Here is a 15,057-nt window from a genome sequence, read left to right on the forward strand (position 1 = left end):
GGGAAGTAAATTCAATTCTGAATCGACTTTCACTAAATTTGACGGAGATATTTTTATCTTTTACAACAAATAATATTGCCAATATATATCGGAGCCGAGTTCCTCAAAATGGAAACCAAAATTCCGGTATGTCCCGAAATTCACCCCATTTGCGCTTATATTAGCCAGTAGTTGTACAACAAACCTGAAATCGGATTAAGGATGTATATGTGAGCTATATCCAAATCCCAGCCGATCTCGATATTTTTTGGCAAAGGTATTTCCGAGCTCTATAAGATATCTGGTATCAAATATCTTTGTTGTCTAATGCATATTACGATTGCGAGGAACTTAAACAATTACCACGAAATCGGTTGAAGTTATATATGGGAGCCATATCCAAATCTGAACCTATCTTGATAAAATTTGGCAGGGGTATTTCTGGTTGGTATCTGATACCAAATATCATTCTTGTGGGGTGCATATTACGAATGTGGTGGACTTAAACACCAAATCGGTAGCCATAGCTATATTTGAATCGATTTTCACCAAATTGTATGTACTTGCTTATAGCCTGAATTCGGTCGGATGTACCAAAATTCAGGTCATTTGGACTGATATTGGACATTTAGTGCACAATTAACCCGAAATCGGTTGAAGATATATATAGGAGCTATATCTACATTAGAACCGATTCTCACCAATTTCAATAGGGTTCGTCCTTGGGCCAAACAAATACTGTTTGGAAAATTTAATCTCAATCGGATAATAAATACGACCTGCACTGTTGGAATGTCCAAGGTCTTCTACGAAAATGTTTGCGTGTCCAAGATTTTAATACACCCTCCAGAATATTTTCGCGATAATATTCTGCATTTATTCTGATGCCAAGGTGATTAATACGAGCGGAGGTGATACGGTGATTAATATGGAGGCCCACACCATCACCATGGCCGCCGCTTGAGTTCTGGTGGCCAACCGAACGTGCACATTTTCAGCTGACCTCTTTGGCAAGTAAACACGATCATTTTGTTTGTTTACAAACTGCTGGACAACGAATGTTTTCTCATCGGAGAAAACCAAATTCGTCAGTTCACCACTTTCGGCCAAGCGAAGCAACTCTTTAGCTCTTTTGCGGTGTAAGTTCTTGCACGTTTTGGAATATCAATGGCTTTAACCCGAGCTTTTTTTTCAATATAAGCCGAATGAAATATTGCGATATGCTCAGCTCATGAGCCATTTTCAGCCACTGCGACGCGGTTTTGGTTCAAGTCGCTTCTTTGCTTTTCAAACCATTTCTGCTGATGTTGCTGTTTCTTCCGTCCACCTCCTTGACGTCAGGCTACGTGACACAAAAGATTTATTCACATTTTAATGCTGGAGTACCCTAACGATAGCCACTTGTGGTTTTCCAGCCAAATATAAAGAAATCACACTCTCTTGAATTCCACCAGAAATAACTTTTTTCTGCAGAATTCTTGTAAACAATATAGCGAGCTGTCACTGGAGTAATTTTAACAGCTGTCGGACGAGTGGCTTAGAAATGAGAGCAGTATGAAGTTGGTTGCAGTGTTTTCATCTCACCCTGTATTTAACACAATTACAGACATATTTATATGCAACCCCTTTATTAGAGGTTATAATACCACCGATGACATAATTCTCTCTGGAATATGAGGCAGGTTTTTTTTTCCAAGTTTTCATTTAAAGTCAATTTTGTCAATATCAAAGGTTATAAAACTTCAAACTCACTAACAGCCTTTTATTTATATGAACCAATCCCTACATTTTGATCTCTCATAAAGGGAGAAATTATTTACGATTTTTCCCTAAATATCGTATATAAATACCCCTTACAAAGAGTTACAACTTTAAACAATTCAAATACCAAATCCCCGTCTTGATCCAAAATATCATCTTACTTACTATCATATCATGGAAAACGTAGGCGCTTATCTTCATTTGCCACTCCCGCAAAGAGTAAATATTTGGATATCATGTTATGTGAATGTGGGATGTTAAAATATAAGAAAATAAAGAAGATTTCATATAAATTTCCTGGAAACCTTCCAAATTCTGGAAATGAATTAGTACTTTTAGAAATCATAACTTTAGATTTCATATGGTTCGAATAGGGAAATGGTTATTAGCTGAGGGTATACGTTTGAAAGATTTCCGACAGCTACTTTCTAAATAGTCTGTCAGAGTTTATAGCAAAATGCCAAAGGATAGGTTTCGTGACCTCGTAAAAGGGTTGCTTGAAAATAAAAACATATATTCCAAATTCCTATTCAACACTCCCCAGTATTTAAAAGTGTAAGAAGTAGCTGGGAAAATTTGTGCGAAACTAATGGTTTATATATGAAACGATTAAACAGTGAATATTGTTGAACATTTGCAAATTGATTATTTTCATAATTTTGTTGTATTCTGAAAAGTCCTGGACACTGCGATATGTCTAGTTCCCAGGAAGTAAAACAAAAAGCACTTAAAAGCAGGTTACAAAATTCACACGAGTAATAATTTATTAATTTGCAATTTGCCAAAGATGACTGCTGACGAGAACATTGTGGCGTATGATTGCTGCCACACAGACACAGTCAATATTCATTATACGCAGTGATCGACTATTTTATCTTTGAGTTAGAGAGATTGCTACATGGTTGTAATTTCCCAAAGTTGTAGTACAAAGTGTTTTGCCCCAAAAAATTATAATAATAATTCACAGTGTTGTAGTCTAAATGTTGTAAAATAAGTTAGATGTTATAGAACACATACATATGTAACAGACAAGATATTGTTATCACACATTTGGAATTATTGTAGGGTTACATATTTTTGATATCAAATAAACGTGCAAAATGTCACGTTTTGAGTCTTAAAGGTCTCTAGTGTCGTGTTGTTATTGCTTGTTTATAGAATTGAAAAAAAAAAAATCGAATAATAGAGAAATTAAAGCCTATTTGATTAGCAAAGGTAATGGTGTGCGATTTTTTATGACTGGCGCGTAAAGCAATAAAAAAGTAAAAAGAAAAAGATATAAAAACCAATAAAAAAAGTCAAATTAGAATTGAATTTATGGACAATATTCAATGGAAAAATATTATTATTTTTATAACAGATTAAAATGCTTGGTTTGATAGCAAATAATAGACTCAAAAAAGAGCCTGCAAAACAAATTTGAAATGACGTTTATGACAAAATCATAATTAAAAGTTTGACAAGATTTTAAGCTTATCTTTATTTAAGAAAAAATTACTGTGGAGAAAATAAGTTAGTTTGCGATTGATACTGCCATACCACAAGCTATTCATTTCAAAATTTTTTACAAAATCATATAATATTTGCATTGGTCCCACTCTCTTATTCCAAAACATAATTAGATTTTGTCGTTAGATTTGATAAATATTTAAAGTAGACGATCTTTAAGATGGAACCATAAGAAGTTTCGTGACAACAAATGTTTTCGGTTCACATATTATGTACACATACAAACCAATGTGGATTTTAAAGACAAAAATCGATTCAGTTCTATAATGACGATTTTTGTCATAGGATAAAAGTTGATGGTTTCGACCCATATTCTTTAACTTTTTATTTGATAAAAATGGACATTCATATGGACATTCCAGTAGCTCATATTTCGAAAAAATTGTTCCGAAAATTGAAAATATGCCAACGATGTGAATTTAAAGAGTGTAAACATTAAAAAGAGATAGTAGGCGGTGTGTCTGCTATATTCGACAGGACCCTATGTTTGAAAACAAACCTTGAATCAACTCAATGAGGGTGGATCATTCCCTATAAGAATCTTATAAATTTTTACTTGGTGTGAAATTGACATTTGATAAAGAGGTCCGATATTCCAAATCCCCCATTATCTAAAAATCTTAGCTTGATACAAATATTAGGAACTGCTTGTATCCCATTTTTACACATGGTATGACTTCGGCATCAACATTGGGATGAGCGAATTTTGACCTTATCAAAAATATATAGATATTGAAACAACATATATAAATTTTGTTCAACGTTATTCGCATTTTTATATACCGACTACACCAAAAAGTTACCTCCAGATTCGCATTGTTGAAATCTTCGCATATTGACATTCTTAAACAAAGCACCTTCGATCAATCAATTTTTCATAAATTTTCAAGGAAGAAGATATCCAGGAAGACTTACCATTTCCAAAATATTTTATGTTTTATTTTATAAACAACCCTCCTTTTCACATTTTGTTTTGTTCACTGATGGTATTGAACTTACAATCTTCCGATTTGTATAAAGATGAAGGTATGTTTTAAGTCGTACATATTTTTATACCCTCAGTCATATGGCTAGAGGGGGTATATATCATTTGATACGGCCAAAATGTGCCTCATCGAAATAACTGTTTTAGACCCTAGGTCTCTTTGGACCAAATCCGATTCAGGATATTTGGAGTCGATCTAGTGGTATCCGCCCGTCCGTCCGTCTGTCTGTCTGGCTGGTGCGTACGATAGCTCTCGAAAATCCACACTTGGTACTTCGTAATATTAATGTCAAACTTAGATCAAGTTCGGAGATGGACAATATCAGTCCACTCTATCTGGTACCTCCCACACAAAATGCCAACATTTTCAAAGAAAATGATTTACTGTATAGAAAGGATAATCCGATTTTGATCCAATTTTGCAAATCCTAATATTTGCATAAGTGCTTGGTCAGATGCGGAAATGGACAATATCTGTCCACTCCTTCCAGTACCTCCCCACAAAGGGTCGACATTTTTAATAGTTAAAACTCTTATAAAATGTGATAAAAGTGTCCGATTTTCCGACACATCACAATATTTTTATTAACCCAAAGTCTGGTGTGAAGATGGAATATATTGTTGAATATCAATGAAGCTCATAAAACACGAAATTAACATCCGATTCCATTCAGACTTAGCTCAAATCAATATTTCCATCAACACAAGATCTTTTATAAAGATGGTAGAGATCGGACCATTTCTTCTGGTACCTCCCCCACAAAGGGTCGAATAACAAAAACGATCATAAAATCCAAAATAAGCATCTGGTTTTCTTCAAATTACACATATCACAATATTTTTTTTAACATATCAGATCATTTTTTCTGGTACCTCTCCCACCTCACCCACAAAGGGTCACAATTTCCAATACCTTTATCTGTCATAACTTGCGAAACAAGTCAGCGATTCTTTACAACTTGCTATAACTAAATATTTCTGTTAACCAGAAATCTGATATGAATATGTAATTTATCAGAATTTATGATTTCACATAAAATAGGATATATATGTTCGATTTCCTTCAAATTTTACACACACCAAAATTTTTATCTGTATTACATGAAGTATGAAAATGGAATACTTCGGTCCGCTATATCTGTTACCTCACGCATATATCCATATTTTTCAAAATCACGAAGTATTCGATATGGTCCAAATCTGCACGTTATAGTATTTTTATGAGTCTTAGGTAAGATGCGAATTGATCCATATTGGTCAACTGCTTCGGAACCTCCCCCATAAAGGGTCAACAGTTTAAATAATCATAACTCAAGGCTGGAGGGGTATAAATCTGTCGGCAAAACCGAATGATACTATTTTACTTGTCTCTAAAAACTTTAATATTTAAAATCTGTACTTGAAACACATTTCTTTAGTTGACTGTTTTCTCATCGCAGAAATGCTTTTCGATTCTAAAACAACAATTTCTCCCAATAACATAATTTATGTAAAAATTACTAAATCGTTGGCGACAAATGTTTTCTTAAAAGCGGTATTTAATCGATATTATTAATCATAAATCGCTGATTATCGCCTCTAGCCGTATGATGATTAGTGTCGCACTATTTATATATAACAAACGTTGAAAAACTATTGGAAATTCCATCATGGTATGTGTACGAATAAAAGCCTGTGTGTGTGTGTGTGTGAGAGTGGATGTCAAAGAAATCTAAATTGAAAAACAATTCCCAATCAGTGTTGAATGCCGTTCGCCTTGACCATTTTACAATGCGATACAGCAGCACATGTTTGACATCCTTTTGGCCCGATGTCAAAAGATTGTCATTGATTTCATTTCTTGGCTTTAGATTGTTGTGCAGGATTGTTCAAGATGAAAATAAGGATGACGATGATGATAATTACGATGTTGATGATATGATGGCTGCTCCAGGCTGTGAATTTAGTAAAAATAAACATTGTTGACATTTTGCTATTTGTGTGGGTGGCAGTGGTGGTGGCGGTGGCGGTGGTTTCTTTGTGAGCGGCAACGACAGCAGCCACAGCCAAATACTTAAAGCCAAGTTGCATCGTTTGATCTGTCATTAGGAAAGATTCAAAGTGCAATTTTGGGTATCACCAGCCTCGGCATCGGCATCATCGGTAATCGTAGAAGCGAAGCAGCAGCATTGATGTTCCGGGGGCTATGTATTCTGTGACAATAAGCATTGTTGTTGTTTTTGGGAGGAGGAAGAGCAAGGGTGTTTGGCTTTGTGTGCGGTTAGTGAATACAAAAAGTGGCAGATAATTGCCATGACATTAGCAATAGAATGGAATTCTAGATAATGTTTGGTTACCTGATTTAGCATTATGAGATTCTCTCAAATAGATATTCATGTTTGTTTGTGTGTGTATGTGTGTACACAATTCCGTACGAAAGCATAGCTGCCTTTGTTGTGCTTCCTTTTCCCGTGTTTTGTTATTTTCATCAAGAAGAGATTAAAATGTAATACAAAAATAACCTTAACCTTTAGAACTAGGGATTATTTTGTGGAATGTCCTTAAGCTCCTCCAAAAAGGTACCACTAACACAGAAATAAAGTAAATATGTACACACACGTGTGTGTGTGTTTGTGTGTGTCTGACAATGTAGATGACAATGGTATTTAGTCATATCCTTGTGCTGTTGGAAGAATAGATTTTGAACATCTGAAGGACACTCTGCTGCTGGTGCTGCCTCTGCTTTTCGGTTAGCTCGTAAATTTCTATTTAAAGTTGCGTGTGTTGAATTTTTAAACAATGTTCGCCATTAAAATGTGAATATTAAAATTGTCCATCTGCAGTGAGAATATTTGATTTGGAAACAAATACATATGGTGTTCTTCGTTTTTTTTTTTTTGGAATTTTAAAGAAGATTTTTTTATTCATATTCTTGGGAATGGTAAAATCGAAATAACGTTGATACATTTTTATGACATTCGTATGATTCTTTAATTAGAAATGTTTTTGATTTGTTTTTAAATATGCTTAAAACTTATTTGAAATTGTAGAATAATAATATAATATATTTACACATATGTGTTTATTTTAATATGGAATTTTAATGGATTTAATATGGAATGGATTAAGGAAAAAGGCGTCACAGGCTATTTCATTACTCAGAAGTTCACAACAGTAGCAATGAAAAGTAGAGCGGACTCTACAAATAGAGCAAATAAATCTTAATCGAAGTTTGAACTACATTTTAGTGCTGATTTTTTTTTTTCGCAGATTATACAAAAATTAACTTAAACTTCTTATACACTTAAAGGTCTTATACAATACCTTTCTGAAAGAATATATCGGCATGTATATACCCCAGCCTTGAGTTATGAATATTCAAACTGTTGACCCTTCATGGGGGAGGTTCCAAAGCAGTTGACCAATATTGATCAATTAGAGAGTGGGGAAGTACCAGAAAGAGTTCCCCGATATATCACCATCTTCACAGCAGATCTTGTGTTATTATAAATTATTGCTTGAGTTTGGTTATTCATAATGTTGACCCTTTATGGGAGATAGGTACTGGAAGAAGTGGATCCATATATCCCATCCTCACAGCAGATCTTGTGTTAGTAGAAGTAATGAGATGTGTGATATTTGAAGAGAATTGGATGCTTATTTCAGATTTAATAATAGTTCTGGTTATTCGAAACGTTGACCCTTTGTGGGGGTGGTACCAGAAGGAATGGTCCGATCTCTACCATTTTTATAACAAATCTTGTGTTGGTGGAAATATTGAGAAGTACCAAGTTTGAATAAAATCGGATGTTAATTTCGGGTTGTATGAGCTTCATGGATATTCAAAATGATTACCTTTTCTTGGGGAGGTACTAGAAGGAATGGTCCGATCTCTACCATCTTTATAACAGAACTTGTGTTGATAAAAATATTGAGCAGAGCTAAGTCTGAATGAAATCGGGTGTTAATATCGCGTATTATGAGCTTCATAGATATTTAAAATTTTGAACCTTTGTGAGGGAGGATAAATTCCATCTTCATACCAGGCTTTGTATTAATAAAAATATTGTGATGTGTGTAATTTAAAGAGAATCGGACACTTCCATCACATTTTATAGGATTTGTAATTATTTAAAATGTTGACCCTTTGTGGTGGAGGTACTTGATGGAGTGGACCGATATTGTTTATTTTCGCACCTGACCTGGAACTTATCAAAATATTATGATTAAAGCAAAATCGGATAATCCTTTCTCTCTGTGCAGTAAAATATTTTCATTGAAAACTTACATCTTTGTGGGAGAGGTACTAGAAGGAGTGGACCGATAGTGCCCATTTCCGAATTCGATCTAAGTTTGATAATGATATTACGATGTTTGGATACTTCCTTCGAGTCTTATCGTGCACACCAGGCAAAGAGACAGACGGACGGACATCGCTAGATCGACTCCATATGAAACTCCTAAAACGGATGGGGTTCAAAGAAACCGTTATTTCGATGAGTTACGTTTTGGCCGTATCAAATGATATATACATTATCTAGCCATGTGGCTGAGGGTATAAAAATTCTAAATCTCAAAGTAAGCGTAGGATGAACTCGATATATTAACAATCTCGCACAACATATAATTTGTACCACAACAAATTTGAGTAAGAATCCTTCTGGTATCATCCCTTGGTAGGCCTGGTAAAACATAGGGGGTAAAGTAAACAAATTACCAAAACTTATTTTCCTCATTACGAACTGAGGAATAATGTCGGCAAATAGGTCTAGACGCAGAAAAAAATACCACGAGTTTTTGATATATATATAAGACTTCAATAACCTTAAATGCTGTAAACCGTGGAACAGTGTTTGGTGTGATTGTAATTTTGGTCCATTGTGATCATTCTGCGTGAAAAAGAAAAGGAAGAATTAATAAAAGTTAACAAGGAAAAAAGGCGATAAATCTTTGTAGAGAAGTAGAAAGAACGGAGAAAAGGCTTCGAAAAGAGTTGTGCTTTGCGCCAGAGCCAGTAAAGCATTTTGCTAAATTATAAATGACGTAGGCATTTGAATGCACACTGAGATCATGATCAGCTCCCCCAAAGGATTTCACTTGATACATCAGGGCGCAGTGGCATAAAACGTGTTCTGTTGTATTCGACGTTAGAGTTATTCCTCTTGGACGCTCCTGATCGGACGTTGCAGTGGCCTTTTAGTATCCCTATTGTTACTGACGCTTAATAGAGACTGAGTTATACGTGAGGAGATATCTGACCTGATTTATTTTACTTGCACCGTGGTTCGTTATACTGCTGCAGGGAGTTCCCGATTTGAGCCAAAATTTGGGCATCGCTATATCAACTTTTATTGCGACACCTATCAAATAGGGTCAACATTTTGAATAACGACAAATCGTATACCAAGCGTAGAGAGACAAAATTTGGTAATTTTTGAAGAAGAAGAACCGATTATTTTCACCCTTCTGGTAATGCAGATGTTAATTATTTAACATCATTCTTTAAAAAGTTATTCGGCTCATGCAACTCCCAAATGTTTGCTGGCTTAGGTATATTTCGAATACGGATCAATACAGTTCAACATCGCTCTTCTACTCTCTCCCGGTCCGCGTTGCCGGCCCGTACTTTTAGTCTTTATTGCATATTTTTGTTCACAGATCTGACTTATGTAAGCGGCACAATTTTTATTATTATGGAGTCTTTACCATAATAATTTCTGAATAGAAATAAATATTTATTGCAAAAATTATAATAGATGTTCACCAACGGTTTTAGATATTTTGAATAGCCTGCTTTTATTTTCAGCCATTGACTTTAAAATTTGAGTGTTAAAAATCTTTATGATATAGAACATTTATAATAACCCCATGATATAATTGGATACATTTCCAAAATCTAAGTGGAACAAATATTTCGTAATCACAAAATGGAAAATCATTCTCATTTGAAGTTGTATTGATGCATTCGTCAAAATACTTCTGGTATTTTTTAAATAAATGAATTTTCCATTAAAATATATATCTCAGGGGATAAACAATAACAATTCACTTTTTTGGGATGTTTTTTATTTGTTATTTAATGGAAAGTGTTTCCTGCCTTTGTTTTTAACTGTTACCTCTTTATATTAACATCTACAAATTTCTATGAAACTAAAAATTAATATCCTATTTCAATTACCTTCAACCTTATTCTCTTTAAAGGTTTTGGGAAGTGAAGCCAGTGATTTTCAATTTATTGATTGATTTTTTTTGGACTAAATTTTTTAATTAGGGAATTTTGTGTCCATATTGTTTGCAATACAAAGGTGTTGTTCGATATTTTTGGAAAATGTCCTTTATTATTTACGGGAATTTGTTTATTTATTTTAAATGAAGTCTTGGCATTGAAATGTCCATGAAAATGCCTTTGATATTAAAAAATGGTTTAGGTTTGATTAATATTAAATTTAGACACATTTAATTTATAGGGGTATCGAATGCCAGAGGATTAATTTTGGAAAATACATATTTTCGAACATCGACTCAAAATTCCAATTGATTTTCTAAGATTTTACGGGTACTCAAATGATTAGTTGTAAATAAATCAACTCCATTTATTTCCGAGCTCACAGAAATAAAATAAAAAAATAGAATTTTAAAACAATACTGTGTTTATTTGTTTTCAATTAATAATTATTTTTAATTTTTTATTTGTTTACCTGGAAAACATATTGTGCATAATTAACCAACTTCCATTCATTTTCAGGTCATACGCAACGATGAACAGACCTCTTTGATTGTTGATGGCGTTTCACAGAGTCGCACCACCAAGGGCAAGGAGTTTCAGTTCGGGAAATTTGCCACCAATTCCGATGTCTATGTCGGCGGCATGCCCAATTGGTACAGCACCAAATTGGCTCTGTTGGCCCTGCCCAGTGTCATCTTCGAACCAAGATTTCGCGGATCGATTCGGAATCTTGTCTATGCCGACCAACCGGGTGGTCAGACGCGGCGCCAAGAAATGAAACAGCCCCGCGACATCAAGTGCGGCGATGGGCCATGCGATCACAGCGAAATGCCCAAGGAAAAGGTGACGCGCAATTTGCGTGGCAGCAATATGACAGACGCCTGCGAACGCCATGATCCGTGCCAGCACGGTGGCATTTGCATATCAACCGATTCCGGCCCCATCTGCGAGTGCAGAAATCTAGAATACGATGGACAATATTGTGAAAAAGAAAAGGCCCCGTCGGAGGCGACTTTTCGCGGTACACAGTTCCTTTCATATGATCTCGGTCAGACGGGTGCTGAACCTATTGTCAGTGCCCAGGATGCCATAACATTATATTTTCGCACCAGACAACCAAATGGTTTACTATTTTATACGGGTAAGTCACAATTCACTCACACACACACATACATACATTGGTAATTGTTGTTCTAGATTTGGGGGGTTTGGGGTGTTCAGTGTAGTCAGAGTTCAGCTGATAATCGTGGTGTTTAGCTACGAGCAAAAGGTCAACTGTAATTATAATAAGTAATGACTAACCAAAGCGTTTTGTTTGTTTTTTTTTTTTTGCTTTTTGTTTCATTGTTGTTGTCGTTGCTGTTATGGCATTTTAATTGCTTCATTGTCGAATCAACGACGAACAACAGGACACGGCACTGATTACTTGAATTTGGCTTTGCGTGATGGCGGTGTTTCCCTAACCATGGGCCTGGCCAATGGCAAACAGGAAATGCACATCAAACCCTCGAAAATACGTTTCGATGATCATCAATGGCACAAGGTTACGGTGCATCGCCGCATTCAGGAAATCTCTTCGATTACCAGTTTTTGTCGGGTAAGTTTGGAAACAGATTAAATAAATATTGAATGTGTGATGTCAAAATGGAAATGAGAGTTTCAAAGTAAAATAACTCTCTTTTTCACTCTTCGCAGCTTGTTACGGTTGTTGACGATGTCTATACGGATCATTCGCACATCGCTGGCAAGTTTACCATGCTCTCTTCTTCAAGAGTTTATGTTGGCGGTGCTGTTAACCCAAGAGCATTATTGGGCGCCAGAGTTCACAATAATTTTGTTGGCTGTTTGAGAAAGGTAAGTTGATATTTGGATTTGATTCAACCTGAAGATTTAAAGGAAGTATATAATTTCGGAGAGAAATGGCTTTTTAATCTTTGGATCCTGAGTTCCAAGCCTATTTGAAATGTATTGAGATGTGCCAAGTCTGAATGGAATCGGATATTAATTTCGCATTTTATGAGTTTCATTGATACTCAACATGTGTGGGAGGTACCAGAAGGAGTGGACCGATATATCCTATATATACAGTAGATCTTGTGATAGTAGGAATATGTGATGTTTGAAATATGAAGAGAACAGGATGCTTATTTCGAATTGAATAATCGTTTTGGTTATTCGAAATTTTGACTATCTGTGGGGGAGGTAGTAGAAGGAATGGTCCGATCCCCACCATCTGTACAACATATCTTGTGTTGTAGAAATATTGAGATATACCGAGACTGAATAGAATCGGATAATAATTTCGCGTTTTATGAGCTTCATGGATATTCAAAATTTTGACCCTTTGTGGCGAGGTACTGGATGGAGTGGAGCGATATTGTCCATTTTTGCACCAGACCTAGCACTGATGCAAATATGAGCGGACCGATATTGTCCATGTCCGAACTCGATCTAGGTTTGGCAATAATATTACAATACACCAAGCTTGGATCAAATCGGACACTCCCTTTGAGAGTTATCGTGCACACCAGCCAGACAGACAGACGGACGGACGGACATCGCTAGATCGACTCCAAATATCCTGAAACGAATATGGTCCAAAGAGACCTAGGGTGTAAAACCGTTATTTCGATGAAGCATGTTTTTGGCCGTACCAAACTATAGGGTACATATCTATCCGTATGGCTCAGGGTATAAAAACTCATCAAATTTGTCCTCCTATAGCATAAAAAAGTTCGGTTTAAATGAGTACAACTCGGCCGCGGATGTTTTTTGATAATTGTCTCACTTTTAAATCTCTCGCTCTATTTACAGGTTGAATTCTCGGCGGACACTTTACTTTTAAATCTAATCGACTTGGCAAAAAGTGGCTCCAAACTCATTCAGGTGGCTGGAAATGTTGAATATCAATGTCCTGTTGGCGACCCTCAAGATCCTGTAACCTTTACAACACGGGAATCTCATTTGGTAGGTGGTCTCAGAACATTCCATTTCACAGAAGTATTATTTTATGAAAACATACACCTCTCTCTTAGGTTTTACCGCCCTGGGAAACTGGCAAACAAAGTTCCATTTCATTTAAATTCCGCACCAAAGAACCAAATGGTTTGATTATCTTGGCAACTGGATCCAAGCAACCCAGGTCGAAAAATGTAAGTTTTTGAATTCGAAAATTCCAAATAAATATATCCCTATTTTATTTTTTGTCGGTTTGCAGCCGGTTCTCTTTGCTATTGAGCTGCTGAATGGTCACATCTACATTCATCTGGATTTGGGTTCGGGCGCAGTCAAGGTTCGTGGCTCTCGCCGCCGAGTAGATGATGGCGATTGGCATGATTTCACTTTGAGACGCAATGGTCGTGATGCTAAAGTTAGTGTCGACGGGGTCTGGAATGATTTCCGTACACCGGGTGAGGGCACTATTTTGGAATTGGATGGCCATATGTATGTGGGCGGTACTGGGCCCGCCTATAACAATGCCAATTGGCCGCCAACTATTTGGACGGCAACATTGCGTCAGGGTTTCGTCGGTTGTCTGCGTGACTTGGTGTTGAGCTCGAAACAAATTGACATTGCGGCCTATGCCAGGTTACAGGACTCGGGTAAGTTGGGAGGGAGAGGGATATATACTTTCAGAATATTTGACGGAATTTAATGGATTTTCAGCTTCTGTGAAGCCCTCCTGTCATGTTCAGGCCAATGTTTGTGCCGGCAATCCCTGTTTGAATGGTGGTACATGCGTTGAAGGCTGGAATCGACCCATTTGTGATTGTACCTCGACCCTGTATTATGGACCAACGTGTGGACGCGAATCGGCTACTTTGGTGTTCAACGGAACCCAACACATGACCGTGTGGCTGGGTAATGGCCAAGGTACCAAAACCCAGACGGAAGAGCTACTGCTACGTTTCAAGACCAGCAGACCCACTGGTCTTTTGCTAATGACCAGTGCGGAATCGAATTCGCCCGATCGCCTCGAGATAGCCTTGGTTGCGGGCCGGATACGTGCCAGTGTAAGACTGAGTGATCGTGAAAAGGCAAGTAAACGAGTGTGAAAGGGAGGAAGAGAGTGTAGAATATTATTTTAATTTTGCATATTTGTCTTTCTCTTTGTTTGTTTGCCCTTCTCTTTGCAGAACCTTTTGGCCGGCCAATCCGTTTTAAACGACAACAACTGGCACACCATTCGTTTCTCGAGGCGTGCCTCAAATCTGCGTCTACAAGTTGACGGGGCTCCCCCTGTCAGGGGTATGTTATGTATGTATCACCAGCACTTTAATTGCCCTACTACGTGTCGTGCCGTGTCGTTTTTTTAAATCTAAATTTTTTCATATCAAATTCCCAAACAAAACCCAACAAAATCAAATGATGAAGAGAAATGTCCTTCTCAAGAAAATAAGAAAACCCCCAAAAAATTGACCACCATTTGCGCATCCCAATCAAAAAACTGAAAGAAAAAATTAGCTAGGGTTACTGCTTGCGCCTTTTCTTTTCGTACAACGTATCCACCATCCATGTAAATATAAGGTGTCCTTTTCTTTTAAGAAAAAATACAAGCCAATCTCAATATGCAGTTTAACGTTGTGTTCTCCCCGACCTCCCCCAACAGGCGGGTGAA

At 36.6% G+C, this 15,057-nt stretch overlaps 1 protein-coding gene across 4 annotated transcripts in view; it reads left to right on the top strand.

Moving 5' to 3' along the window:
• Nucleotides 1–15,057, top strand: part of LOC101896578 (neurexin-1) — a 67,577-nt gene that overhangs the window by 4,487 nt on the left and 48,033 nt on the right. For all 4 annotated transcript variants that reach the window (XM_059125493.1, XM_059125494.1, XM_059125495.1 and 1 more), the window contains exons 3-10: nucleotides 10,959–11,580; nucleotides 11,849–12,036; nucleotides 12,135–12,293; nucleotides 13,254–13,406; nucleotides 13,475–13,591; nucleotides 13,657–14,041; nucleotides 14,106–14,476; nucleotides 14,576–14,696. In XM_059125493.1, the coding sequence (XP_058981476.1) occupies nucleotides 10,959–11,580; nucleotides 11,849–12,036; nucleotides 12,135–12,293; nucleotides 13,254–13,406; nucleotides 13,475–13,591; nucleotides 13,657–14,041; nucleotides 14,106–14,476; nucleotides 14,576–14,696 (2,116 nt within the window). The remainder of the gene's footprint in view (nucleotides 1–10,958; nucleotides 11,581–11,848; nucleotides 12,037–12,134; nucleotides 12,294–13,253; nucleotides 13,407–13,474; nucleotides 13,592–13,656; nucleotides 14,042–14,105; nucleotides 14,477–14,575; nucleotides 14,697–15,057) is intronic.

The sequence above is a fragment of the Musca domestica genome, unplaced genomic scaffold (assembly GCF_030504385.1).
Source record: "Musca domestica strain aabys unplaced genomic scaffold, Musca_domestica.polishedcontigs.V.1.1 33, whole genome shotgun sequence".
NCBI classification, from domain to species: Eukaryota; Metazoa; Arthropoda; class Insecta; order Diptera; family Muscidae; genus Musca; species Musca domestica.